Genomic DNA, 13,876 nt, shown 5'->3' with positions numbered 1-13,876 from the left:
CTTCGCTCTGCAGTTTTATCACTTTCACTATCACCATCACGTCTCGCCATAAACGAACTGAATCCAGTCTTTTCAGCATCGTTATTTTCCTGGCTACGTAGATGTTGGTTGATGTCGCTTCTGCCTCCATGAGCAACGGAAAAAATGGACATTACAATGTTGGCATACCACTTTTGTTCTATCACTACACAGCTTGTCCATTTTAATAAATTTGAATTCTTTCTGGAGATCGTCATTAAAACCGCAGTTTCGCCTCTTTGATATTGCAAGGATAGACTTAAAACTTTAAAAAAATACGAAATTTAAACCACCGGCATTGAATAATAAAGCCACCAGTTAGCATACAGGCAAAACAAAAACTAACGCTACAGCAAAACAGACACCGCGTCTGAGACGTGCAAGTGTTGCTGACATACATTTTTATTATTTTCTCTGAATTAATCACTGCAGATATCGATATTTAGTATCGAACAATGCGACTCCATGGTACAAATTACTGGTATCCATGATATCGATATACGATTATAGGTTATGAATAATAATTTATGATTGACCAATATTAAAGTATATTTATAATTTTTATTAAAAACGGGATAAAGTGGATATTTTAATTAAAACGACGGGACGGCCGGGAAATACTAAAAAAACGGTACTGTCCCGTTCAAAAAGGCACGTATGATCAGCCTATCCAGTATGCTTCCGCATATCGAGTATGTAGTATTCTCTATGCAAATACCAAAATTCCACACATTGCCTTTAGCAACATTAAACTGGTATCCCCCTTTCATCTGTCCACGTTTCCAACTTGTTCAGGATATTCTGGAGAGCTATTATACTCGATAACTTCCTCAGCTTCATGTTATTTTGCAAACAACTGAATATCTTCCTGTTGTTGGGAAACAAAAAAAATTGCATTTCCACCCACTGTATATTTAAGTGCTTTTATTTTCTCTTTTCCTTGCCGTTGCCAGAGGTCAGGTGATGGTAAACGGTCCAGAGCATTAATATGCTATAGTGTATTGTGGTTTAACTCGTGTTCCAACGTGAGTATTCTTGACAAGTGTTTAGGATCGTGTGAGTGTTATTTTATTTTAATTTAAAATCAAGTAAGTGCTCTAACGTAGGAGTTTTGCTCCACAATTATACACAATGAATTTTCATAGATTTCTTGGATAATTTGTTGCAGCGTCTCTCCAACTCCCGCAGGTTTCACGATATGATAGTAGATATTTGTAACATTGTCAAAAGCTCTGTAGGTCTAACGCCATAACTGCCTCTGGGTATTCTTTTTTTTAAAGCACCGCAGCAGAAGGAAATATTAAAGCCCATCTCTATGTTGGGGATGCTGTATGTTTGTGCGCTAGGGATTATAGGTGGGCTTATAAATTTTGGTTAGCAGTTTGTACTCAACATTTAGTAAAAGAAATCGGCCTCCAATTTCCTATCACTGCGAGATCTTTCCTTCTTTGGTATGAAGGCCGTATAACTTCTACGCATTTCGGAGGGAATAAGTTTTGTTTGCACAATGGTATTAAATAAGGTCAATGGTATCGGTGATTGCAATGATGACATTGTCTTTAAGAACTCCATTGTAAGAACATCCAGCCTAGGTCATCTTCCGATTTTTAGAGTACCTGAATAGCTTGCGTTCTGCGTCTGATTTTCGTGTCATGTAGTACATGGATTGGCAACCCGGGGATGCTCCAAATTCCTGGTCGAAAAAAATGTCCGTATATCAGTGAAAGCCTCTTTGTAATGTTTTGGAGAATTCTTCTAGTATGTCTGTAGTATTTTCTATTTAGTTTCCGCCCACGACGATGCTGTCAATTGTGCGGACCTCGATTGGTTTCCACAGATCCTTCCTGCGAACCACTTTTGATGGTGCGTCCATAGCTATTCATACTTCAGAACTTCAGTCTAATTTAAAAATTTTGTTCCTTGCTATTTGTTTCTTTCCTTTAGTGATCTTATAGACATGTGATTTATTAGGCTGGGATAAGGTACTTCTTGTTGATGTACCTCCTTAGTTCTTTTGAGTCTTTGGAGCTTACTTCTCAGGAATCTTTTCTGCCACCAATTTTTAAATTTTCTTTTACAGTTGTTTTGAAATGTAGCCATGTGTCCCAGTCCTAGATTGTGCATACTGTTCAAAAAGTTGTTTTAACTTATCCTGAAATACTGAGATGATTAGAGTTTAGTTCCATGGGCTTGATCTGTTGTATACTTGACCTTCCAGGTTAAATTTCAAGCATACTAGATGGTGGTCTAATATTTGTCTCTGATCTGGAACAAGCATCTTATGTAAAGTACTTGATCTTTGATGTTGGATGACACAGACCCAGTCTGTCCTCATACCTATGTTGACTGAACCATGTGGCAACCCATGTGTTGGGATTGTTGGCCCAACACATGAGCTGCCACATGGAATAAAATAGGGATGTTTTATTCAATATCACTGGCAGCAATAACTTACTAGGCTCCATGATAGCAGTTTTTGAGACTGTGAAAAGGGGGACAGATCGAGCCATGCAACTGTTCAGTGCACATGCAGTTAGCAACCTTATAGTCTGACAGATATACAGATAATCTAATGCCAGTACTCTTCCTTCTATTTCTCTTGATGCATTAAATAGGTTTTTTAAGATTGGGGGACTTATTATTCCCACTCCCTTACTCCTGGGCCCACTGAAGCTCCAAAAAGAAAAGAGGGGATAATGAGGCAATAATTTCTTTGTGTAACAGTGAAAGAAAGAATGAAATTTAAAAATCTTCATATGAATGTATGAAAATTTTCAAAATTTAGCACAGTAATTAGACCCACCCAGCCAAATGTGCTTACCACCTAAACTATTTGTCTGAAATAGTGTGGGTTCTACGGTCAATTTTTCCTGATTTGTGGGATGAAAAACCAGAGTTTCTGGTAGAAAAAACTCACTTGCCCATGCTATAGGTTGACTAACTTGCTAAATGGTTGAAGAAAGGCTTAGAAAAAAGTTCCTCTAGTCAGTGACTAGAATTGAAGGATCGAACTTAAATCATTCTTTGGGCAGCATAGTGCTGTGGAGTGCAAACGCCACTTCTTCAACTAAGTTACACAAGCTCTTAGAACTTTAGGCTTCTACCCTAACCTTTTCCCACTTATTTGCATATTTTATTACAATTCTTATAATCACAGGTGTCTGTGACAGACAAAACTATTCAACTTGTATTTAGTTCTTTCATTGAAGTTTTCATTCCATTAAATCTTTACACAAGGCATAAATCAAACAGCCTGAGATAATAGTCAATAATCTATTATCAAGGCCCTAAAAGTAGAATTCTCAAGAATTTTAATTTTTACCATTTCTACTGTCATACCTGTTAATCAAATTTCTTATTCATGCAGCTTTTTATTATGATCAAAAATGGAGATCTACAGAGAATGTTTGAGAACATAAATTCATAAGGTTTTTCTAACAAAGTAATCTTCACCATGCATTCAGTCTTCAGAAGAACATCTCTAGTAATCTATTATAGAAATTATTATACTCCCTTTCTTCATGAAGCAATAAGGCACTTCTAAACAATCAGTAACCAACTGAACTTATTCATAGTTTTGATCTCTTTCCAAAGTATGAACTTATTCATACTTTGGAAAGAGATCATCCCAAACTGACTTCTTTCGATTAGTAAATTAACTCATTGGTCTGTAATTGATTGCTCTGTCATAGCTCTATTCTTTTATAATGGAATTATTGTGCTCTTCCACTCGGAATTGTCATTAGGAGTTGTGCTGGTGTTGAAACTCAAGTGCAATAACCAACTCAAAGGCATTGCTAATTCTTTTGCACATTTCTTCATCAGTCTTGCTAATATCTTAAAGGTGTATTTGAAGCGCCTGCAATAGCTTTAATACTTACAAAACATGGATGAGTTGAAATTATTAAAGCTATTTGCTCCTGCAATAGCTTTAATACTTTCAACTCATCCACTTTTGTCTTTCATCTAGATCCATCTTAGCATCCAGTTAGCTAATTGGTCTGCTTAAGTTGTATACTTTACTACAGTGATTGCTTATTAACTTAGTTCTTTCCAAAACATCTGACACTCTCTCCTACCTTCTGCATGTACTAGTTATTTTTCATTTTACTTGCTACATAGTGATGAAATGTGGCAAGTAAAATAAAAAATAACCATGAAATAACTTTCTCAGATTTCTCTTTGCTTGAGGGCTAACTGCTTTTCTTAGTCTGTTTACTTTTCTCATCATGGCTGTCACTTTCCTAACCTACTTTTTATACTGCATCTAGGCCTTGTCATTAACTCTCCTGGTGTTGAATCTGTTTTTCTTTTTATGCAGTTCTTGTTTCAGTCTTATTCATCCATATGACTCCCACACAATTTATTTTCCTAACATGAAATAATTAGCTTTAGATTTATTTGGATATCATTGGCCTACTTCACATGCTTCAAATTACCATCTCAGTATCATGATCATTTGCTTAGTTCCACTTGTATCCTTTTATTTATTCATAGCTCTCACACTATTTATAAGTGAAAACTGCATTTGGAGACTAAAGAAGTACTCATTTTATATATATATATATATATATATATATATAGATTAGCAACTTTCTCTTACCCTTGCCTGCTTTCTTCTCTCTCCAATCTATCCCGTAGTTGTCCAGTGTAATTTGCATTCCTCTTTAGAAGAGCCAGGCCTGGCTGTAATGTCTTGCACCATACAGCCTCAAACCTATTGCCTGTTTTTCTTATACTTCCGCTATCATTTGGAGTTTTTACTCTGCTTGAATTTAATGCAATCATTTGTGATGTTTCTTCCTTATTATTCTACCTGTCCTTCCTGACTACTTGCCACATTCTATTCCTTTAATGATATTCTCTTCAGTTAGCTAGGTCTTATTAATGCCAATCATTTTTGGTCCCATTATTTACCCATGCTAAATATTCATTACCTCTACTTCTGATGCTTCTGGCATTGATCATAATGTTGATCATGAGAATTCACTTCTCATGATCCTTTGCTGAGCTTGTGAATCTGAACAGTAAATATTATTATTAACATCTGACCTCCATGGAGTCAGAGACTCATCGTGGGAGGTACACATCATTGCACACAATGCCCATCCAACCGTGCCTTAAAATGATTCAGTGTGTCTACATTCACAATTCACTCAGGCAATGCATTCCACTCACCAACCATCTCCATGCAAAGAACTTTATTCTCATTTCTCCGCTCCTACCCTCTTTATACAGTTTCCAGTGATGGTCTCTTGTTCTTCCCTCCCCATCTCATTCTATGAAAGATCAGTTTCTATGTCAAACTGATAACAACCCCTGACTAGCTTATATGTCTCAATAATATCCCTCTCCCCTTCTTCCTCCTATTCACAAGGCTCTGCAATTTACATTCTCTCAATCTGCCCTTCTACTTCACATTCCAAAGACCACTGACAACCTTCATGAATCTTCTCTGGACCCTTTCCAACATATCCTCATCACCACGAAAATCCAGCAACCAAATCTGTGCACAGTAATCCTTACAAGGCCTTATACAGTGGCATCATAACCTCTTTATTTCTTCATGTCAGTATCCTCCACATCATTGCCATTATATGATGTAATGTCTTCACAACTTGTGCAATGTAGCCCCTGAATTTCAGGTTCTTGTCCACTACCACTCATAGATCTCTCATTTCCTCTACCTCCTTTAAAGTTTCCCAACCAATTGTGTACTTTTCATCCCATCGTTGCTTACCAAATTTTGAAACCTTACACTTTGCAACATTGAACTGATAGTTCCACTTACCTGCCCATTCATGCAATCTATTCAAGTCCTCTTGCAAGGCCCTAACATCTGCTTGACTGCATTGCTCTCCCCAATTTTGCATCGTCTGAAAACAGTTGCATATCACTTGTTAAACCCATCGTAATATTTAATATACAAAATGAACAATAATGGTCCCAAAACTGACCCCTGCAGTACACCACTAGTGACCTTCCTCTTACAGGATACCACACCCTCCATATACAACTTTCTGATACCTATCTGACAGCCAGTCACTGATTCAGCCCAGAAGTGTTATCCACTTCCATCTGTTTTAATTTATTTAATAGTTTGTTGTTTGGGAGCCTAGCCAAAGCTTTTGCCAGTCTGGTTGGCTGAGTGGTTGCGTATCCGCTCTCCAGCCAAAAGGCTGCGGGTTTGAATCCTGCCATGGTCATTGATGTTTGTGATTGTCTATGAAAATACTAGTGATGATGGTCGGTGGTAGATGGCGTTGGTGTAGATGATGAAGGTAGTTGGAGATGGAGAGTCGTAGAGTAAGTGCCCTCCATCAATGAGTCTTTGGACTCCCTGGAGGTGTTACGTAATAATAATAAAATCCAAGTACATCACTGTATATGCATCTCCTCTGTCCAAGATATTTGTTACCTTGTTATAGTACACAAGTTAGTAAAACATGATTTCCCCTTAACAAATCCATCCCAATAACTACAAAGAATACCGCTGTTTTCAACCCAATTCTATATCCTACTTCTCACCAATCTTTTTAGTACGTTCACCATAACTCCAGATAGACCTATAATTTGAAGGCCTATAATTTGTGGTTTCACCTATAAAATTAAAGCTATCACCTTTATGCAGTGGAACAATTTTACTTTCTTTCTTACTCTCTTGGAACCTGTGCCATTGCAAGACTTATTAAACAAGTTTGCTGCCAATTCCTTAGAACATTCCCTTAAGATGCATGGTGATATGTCATCAAATCCTATTGTCTTATTGACATCAAGGTTATTTATTTCCTCAAATACCTCCTGCTCACTCACAATTAAGCCATCCTCTTTTATATCCTCTACACTTAAGTAAATATGCTTTGTATTTTATAATTGTATTGCATATTGGAATAATAATGAACTAAATTTGTTTAATTATCTCACTAATTTTGTCTCTAAGCACTTTCATAGGCACAAAGGTAAGATTACATAGAGTGGATCAATACATGGTAGAAAAGTATCACTATTGCCTAATTGATGTCTTCTGTGGCATGGTAGGATTGCTCTGATCTCAGATTTTTGGTAATTTAAGGCAGCTGTATTTAAGTTGGATGTATAGTAGAGCTAATTGGTAATTCTCTTCCCCCCCCCCCCTAAATGCTTAATGGTCAAAAGTGTAAGCCCATTAAATGTTATGATCATATCCCACCTCAATGTCTCAAAGATTTTGATGCCCCCCCCCTCTAGCATAATAGTCAGCCAAGTTCTGAAAAAGTATAATATAAATATGTATAAATATGTACATATACATTTTCTAATTGCCTCCCAAAATATTCAAATTGTCCCCCTGTGGGGCATATGCCCCACATTGAGAAACACTGTTAAGGTTACTTACCATTAGGACTGTGATACTGAGTGTTTTCCTTTTTTTGTATGTTTCCATACATGGATAATTTGTGGATGACTACATGGATGACTTTTGTGCCTGTGAAGATACTTATTTTTGTCACTCATTCAGAAAAGGTCATGAACCTATAGCCCACCTAATGTAGGGTTTGAGGTATTTAGTAATTAGTATTTAAAAAAAAAATACATGCAGTATCCATCTGGCATTTTGTCATGATACTTCACATCCCCTCTTTCTAAATCCACTTTTATAATTAACACGTTCGCTGCCAATTACGAGTATACTTGTAGTTGGTAAACCAGCCACACAAGCCAGCTACGAGTATACTTGTATGACGCTTACCGCCGGCAACGAGATTACTGTACTGACCTTGAAGAAGTGAAATTGCTCGGCGTACGGGAACAGACTATGCCGAAGTAGCGTGGCAGCGAATGTGTTAAAAAAAACTATAAATTTAAAAAGTATAGACATATGTACTGTTCAAAACAAAATGCAGTAAATCTATTACATTTATTCATATGTCATTTTTTCAAATGCTAATAGAATATTGCTAAAATGGTTTTTAGTATGCTGTTCTGCTAAATACTGTTACTTGGGATTCTCTCCTATTATAGAAAAAAAGGCTTTGAAATGGGAAAGTTATAACTGCCCAGAAGTCTGTGTGTGTGTGTGTGTGTGTGTGTGTGTGTATATTCAGTAATAGTTAAAAATATTTTTTGATCTTTTGCAGAGTGCTTTTTCTTTTCTTTGCAGATTAATTCCTTCTATGACAGAGAAAGCACCCCCTTCAGCTAATCAGTCTGCTCTACTAGAGCAGTACTTGATCCATGCAAAGTCTGCTAAAGGAGCTGAAGCTGTTGAACTTATAAAACAAGTTCTGGAAGCACCAGGAATATATGTATTTGGAGAGCTGCTAGATATACCAAATGTTAAAGAGGTAAACATATAATGGTGACATAAACGTGACTAACAGGAAGACGTTGGCTAATGCTGGAAGGAAGCAGCAATAGAATATATTAGTATTGTTTTAGTTCCTTCTGTTATATATAACATTAGTCTTATCCTTATTATTGCAGATTTCAAATATATAGAAAACAAACATGTTTACAAATATTATTGTATAGATATCAGAGTCTGAAGACTTCTAGAGGCTTACCAACTATTATTTGTATGACTGAAACTTGTTCGTTGACAAAGCACTATCACTGTCCAACCCATTCCACTTAAAATATCTATTCCTCATACCTGCTAACTGCAATTGTGCAACTTTCAAGCACTAAGCTGTATTCAGTTATAAGAATTTTCAATACTAGTTTATTAACTAGTAATTGTGTACTGTTTTTTGTATATAAAACTTTTAGAATTTTCTATGCCTGAAGTCCTTTGTAATGAGAATGAAACTAGGCGGCTGGCCGAGTGGTTAGTGTACCCGCTCTCCAGCCAAAAGGCTGCGGGTTCAAATCCCGCCGCGGGCATGGATGTTTATGTTGTCTGTGGAAATACTAGTGGCGGTAGATGGCGTTGGTGTAGTTGCGGTCAGTTGGTAGATTGAGTGGTGGAAACAGAGTTGTAGAGCAGGTGCTCTCCCTCGATGAGTCTTTGGACTCCCTGGAGGTGTCAAATAATAAACATATGCTAGTGTATTCTATTTCTTATAGCATTATTCAAACTATTCCTAAATACACAGAGCTTTAGTTCTCATTGTAAACAATTTGATGGTATTTTGCCAATGATAGAAAAGTATTATCTGAGGTGTTATAGAAACCTGAAACATGCCATGTACATTATATACAGATTATATACAAATTTACAAATTTTTCTTTTATCTGTCTGTCCTTAACTCACTATTGACATACCTAGGCAACCACCAATTTCCTAGTGTTACACCTGACATCTTAAGAATGTAGAATTCTCAGCTATCATGGTGTAACATGAAGAATAAATAAATTAAAAACACTGCGTAAAAGATAATAGATGAATTAATTAAAAGAAAAAAGAAATATTCTTGCATCCAATAAAATATATAAAATATAAAGGTGTTTGTTGAACTAACTAACAAAAAGAAAGAATATATTAATGTTGTAATATAACATAAAAGAGAAAATTTAACTAAAGACAGAAAAGGATTAGTCATAAGAGATGGTATGTGAGAAGCTAGAGATTAAAATATTAAGTTCATAGAGAAATTTTGGAAAGGGATTAAGTTAGAGGCTAGCAAAAGAAAACCAACAGACTATCGCTCAGGGCCGATTCCCGGATTACGACATCATTACGGGCTCGCCGACCAAAGGACGTTTGTCAGAAAAACGCTACCCTAATTGGTCGGTGATGTAAAATCAAGTAGAGAGCGGGCAAAAGAAGTTAAAGAGGGTGCCGTTAGGAGAGCAGGTATAAAAGGTTGGAAACCCTCCCTTCCCCCCACGAGGCTTTTTAGACCTTTTTAGTTTTTGGTTCTGTTCCAGGAGAGTTCTTCGCGAGCTCCTTCGGATGGGTTTCACAGTGTTTCCCTGAGTGGCGAGATTGGAGTTATATCTTTGTCGTCACAACACAGAAACAAAAGTGAGCGGAATTTCGGTTCCGTATTTCCTATGTAAGAAGCGAAGAATGCCATATAGTCGGGGAAAAGAAAGCATATTCTTTGTGTTTCAACTTCAGTGACAACCGAAAAAGGGAAAGCTGTAAAGAAATCGATATCCACATCGCGAGTTGCACAGCTGTTATTTAGACGATTCAAAGTGTGTCCTGAATAACGAAAGGTAAAGACCGCGTAGGCATAGTTCAATTCAAAAGGGAACATAGGAGAAGCAGATTATCGGGGAGGTTATACCAGGATACTTCAATCAGAAAAAGATAGAGGCCCGTATGGAAAACTCAGGAAAGAAAGGTACTGTAAATTATATCTCGTGTTAACTAAGATTCGTCTGTATTAGTTATCATTATTCTAATACTGAACTGTTGAAGTGACCAAGAAAACAATACTAGGACTTTAGTATCTGACAGAATATATTGAAAGTAAGCTGGCTAGTGTTAATATTATATGAGTAATTAAGTGTCCTGAGAATTTTGCATGTCTATTATATTGTATAAGAAAGTTTAAATGTCATAGTTATGTGTTAGTGCAGTAAATGGTTTAGTTAAGCTACTTAAGTTTGGATAGTTAAATAGTGTAAATTAATCTTATATGTCCATGTCATATGAAGTTATGTGTCAACACATAACTTCATATGACATGGACATATAAGATTAATGTGTATGGTGGCATGATCGTAATACCCATTATAGGATCATAGCTTAATTATTTATGATAAGCTAATGTCAGTTTGTAAATATTTAGTATGGCATTGATTTGAGTAATAACTAAAATTTGAATTGTACCATGTTAAGGAATTTAATATACCTTTTGTCCAATGATAAAACAGTTGTCTGAAATTGCTGTCCAATGCACCACTTGAAAAATACGAGCCTAATCGCACGAGAAATTAATGTGTTAAGAAATGAGATAAAGTGTCACGACTGCAACATTGTTACACTTTCTAACATATTTTGGTTCTTTCTCCTTGTTTTTGCATATAATATTTTAAACTAAATGTCCCAAAAGGCGCAGTATAATACAAATATTAGGGATACTAAGGGGAGTAATAACTTAAGTATTAGTAAATTTTTTGGTGATATTTTGAGCATAGATGAGAGGAAATTACTAGTTAGAATAATAATCGTAAATTTGGACACAACACTAGCCACAATATAGGTCATGTATTCTTAGTTGCTCTGGCTATAATTTTATTCAGATCAGTTACCAACATTATCTTTCACTCTTATCAGTAGTCTTCTTAGATGGCGTTCAACATTTCCTCCCCTTTCAAGTTACTTGTATACAGCTACTGCCAACTGATACCTGTATATCCCATTCATGCAAAGCCTGATTCATTCTTCTTATTGTACCAATAAGAAAACATGTCTTATTACAATCTTGTGTTCACAAACTTCTAATCAAATCTCCATTGCCCATAATCTTTTGACACATCCTTTTCCATACTTCAATCACTTTTGTCTTCTGATCGTATCCTTATCAGCCAATTTCATCCTACACATTTCATTTTGTTCATCCATGTCAGCTCTCTAATTTTTTTTAGACTTCATTAATCATTCTCCTTTTTTTCACCATGCTTGGCCAGGTAAGACATGTGATGACCAAATGATCTACCTTATTCTTTCTTTACACAATGTATTTGTCCTGTTCGAAATACCTGAATTCACATCCCATCTTGCATGCATTAAAATATTTCAGTGAAAGCTTTCAAATGGTGAATTAGCTGGTCTTGTGTGATATTTTCCTTCTAGAAATTCTGGTTTTTCATCCTACAGAATTTTTGGCAAACTTACCAGAGAACACACAACAAATATACTAACCTAATAGCTTTATTTGCTTTATCACAATTTCAACTAAATCGAACCAAATTCTAACATCAAACTTCTGTGGTTTGTGTTGTTCATAGCATTAACTCTAGTACAAACAATGGCTAAGGTACAAAATAAACATCTTTTTATTCTGCTAGTTTCTTATGCTCTGTGGTATACCTCATCAGGAATGGATACTTTTAATTACTGAGATAAAGAACCAATAGGCTTCACTTTGGTGAGGTAAATTAATTTATTCAAATTAAGTGGATATTGAATCCAACATTATTTCTTAGCTGAATAAGAAACTCAAAGATAGAAAATCTAAGAGTTTCATGCCGAATATAGAAAACTATAAAAGTTCGGCGAGTCCAAGCGTAAGCCAACACCTGGGGTAACTTGTAGTAAAGGTGGAGCAAGCCCTGATCACTGTTCTTAGTATTTTCCCATAATGTAAAACACAACTCATAGGAGATGTATGTTGTTATACATTATGGGGGGAAAGGTCACTACCCAGACCGGTTTTGACCTTTTTTGAGGTTTCACCAGTGAGTAGGTGGACCCAGATGTAAATACTGAGGTTGCAATAGTGCAGAGCTTATTTCTTTACTGTACGAGTCGCCAAAAGGTGCACTATTAAATTACTGAGATAAAGAGCCAATAGGCTTCACTTTGGTGAGGTAAATTTATTCAAATTAAGTGGATATTGAATCCAACATTATTTCTTAGCCGAATAAGAAACTCAAAGATAGAAAATCTAAGAGTTTCATGCGGAATATAGAAAACTATAAAAGTTCGGCGAGTCCAAGCGTAAGCCAACACCTGGTTCATGCTGGGGCAACTCGTAGTAAAGATGGAGTAAGCTCTGATCACTGTCCTTAGTTGTGTTTTACATTATGGGAAAATACTAAGGATAGTGATTGGATCTTACTCCACCTTTACTACAAGTTTCCCCAGCATGTACCAGGTGTTGGCTTACTATTGGACTGCCGAACTTTTATATAGTTTTCTATATTCGGCATGAAACTCTTAGATTTTCTATCTTTTGAGTTTCTTATTTGGCTAAGAAATATTGTTGGATTCAATATCCATTTAATTTGAATAAAAGATACTTTTAATTTGAAAACAAATTGTAGAATGATTTATAATATATTAACTGTCATTAAACTGATGGTTTGTCATGTTGAAACTGTGATTCATTGTTCTGTGCTGCATAATGTCTCATAATTTAGTTCAGTCTCTTAGGTCCTTAGGTGTAGATCAACTGTAATTGATTTAAGGTTAGGTCTTGATTTTGTACACTGAACACAGTCATTTTAGCAACTTTTAAATTTTTAAATGTAGCTGGTATATTCAATAAATGCCAGTTATGAGTTACTGAAATAGTCAGATTTTTTGCTAGTCATTACAGAAAGCTAGGTGTGATTTGAGTTTTGTCTCTACATTTTTGAAGAGAGCTCATAAATCTTGTCTAGCTTTTCATTAAAGCTTTTGGTCTTTAATGCAGATTTCTCTTGAACATATCTTATTTTCTGACATAACAGATACAATATGCATAGAAAGTTTTGTAAACCTTCTCTTAGGTGTTTCAGTAACCCAAATAACATGAAGATTTCTGTCAGGGGGTTTCTTGCAATTTCAACTTTTTTTTCAGATATATTGAAAAAAGTGCTATTTTGGTAATGGCTCAGTACCTTTTTATTCAGTTAGGACAGAGATAATTAAATGGGATTTTATGAAAGGATTATTAATTTGACATACCTATATGCATTTTTCGAAAGATGATGTAGTACTAAGAACAGGACTTCATCATAGCTGAAATGGTAGGTAATTGGGTATTGAGGATGAACCAGTAATTAAGCATACTTATCAGATTAACACAAAACCAATAACAAACAAATGAATTAAACTGAGTTTAAGAGCTGAAAATAAAGACCAGAAGGAAAAAAATGCTGTATCGTTTAAAATGTCAGATGTAGAACAGAGCTGAGCTTGCTGTGTGGTTTAATGAGACACTCATCTCATTAAATTGCATGGCAAAATATACACCATTTATTTCTATTTATGTTTTTT

General features: G+C 35.7%; 1 protein-coding gene across 9 annotated transcripts in view; it reads left to right on the top strand.

Annotated features, from left to right (window-relative positions):
- The first annotated feature begins 647 nt into the window (after positions 1 to 647).
- The window catches only part of CSN7 (COP9 signalosome subunit 7), a 116,608-nt gene continuing 103,379 nt past the window's right edge, over positions 648 to 13,876 (top strand). The window contains exons 1-2 of one of the 9 annotated variants that reach the window (XM_090391438.1): positions 648 to 710; positions 8,159 to 8,342. In XM_090391438.1, the coding sequence (XP_090247564.1) occupies positions 676 to 710; positions 8,159 to 8,342 (219 nt within the window). In that variant the 5' untranslated portion in view covers positions 648 to 675. Of the gene's footprint in view, positions 711 to 752; positions 1,107 to 1,353; positions 1,374 to 4,420; positions 4,562 to 8,158; positions 8,343 to 13,876 lie in introns of those variants that run through there. The other 8 variants (XM_090391440.1, XM_090391441.1, XM_090391439.1 and 5 more) reach the window with 8 other exon arrangements.

The sequence above is a fragment of the Typopeltis vanoorti genome, chromosome 4, assembly GCF_054136105.1.
Source record: "Typopeltis vanoorti isolate ZY-2024b chromosome 4, IOZ_Tvanoo_1.0, whole genome shotgun sequence".
Lineage (NCBI taxonomy): Eukaryota > Metazoa > Arthropoda > Arachnida > Uropygi > Thelyphonidae > Typopeltis > Typopeltis vanoorti.
Note: the sequence above shows the minus strand (reverse complement) of the source record. Positions and strands in the feature narration are given on the sequence as shown.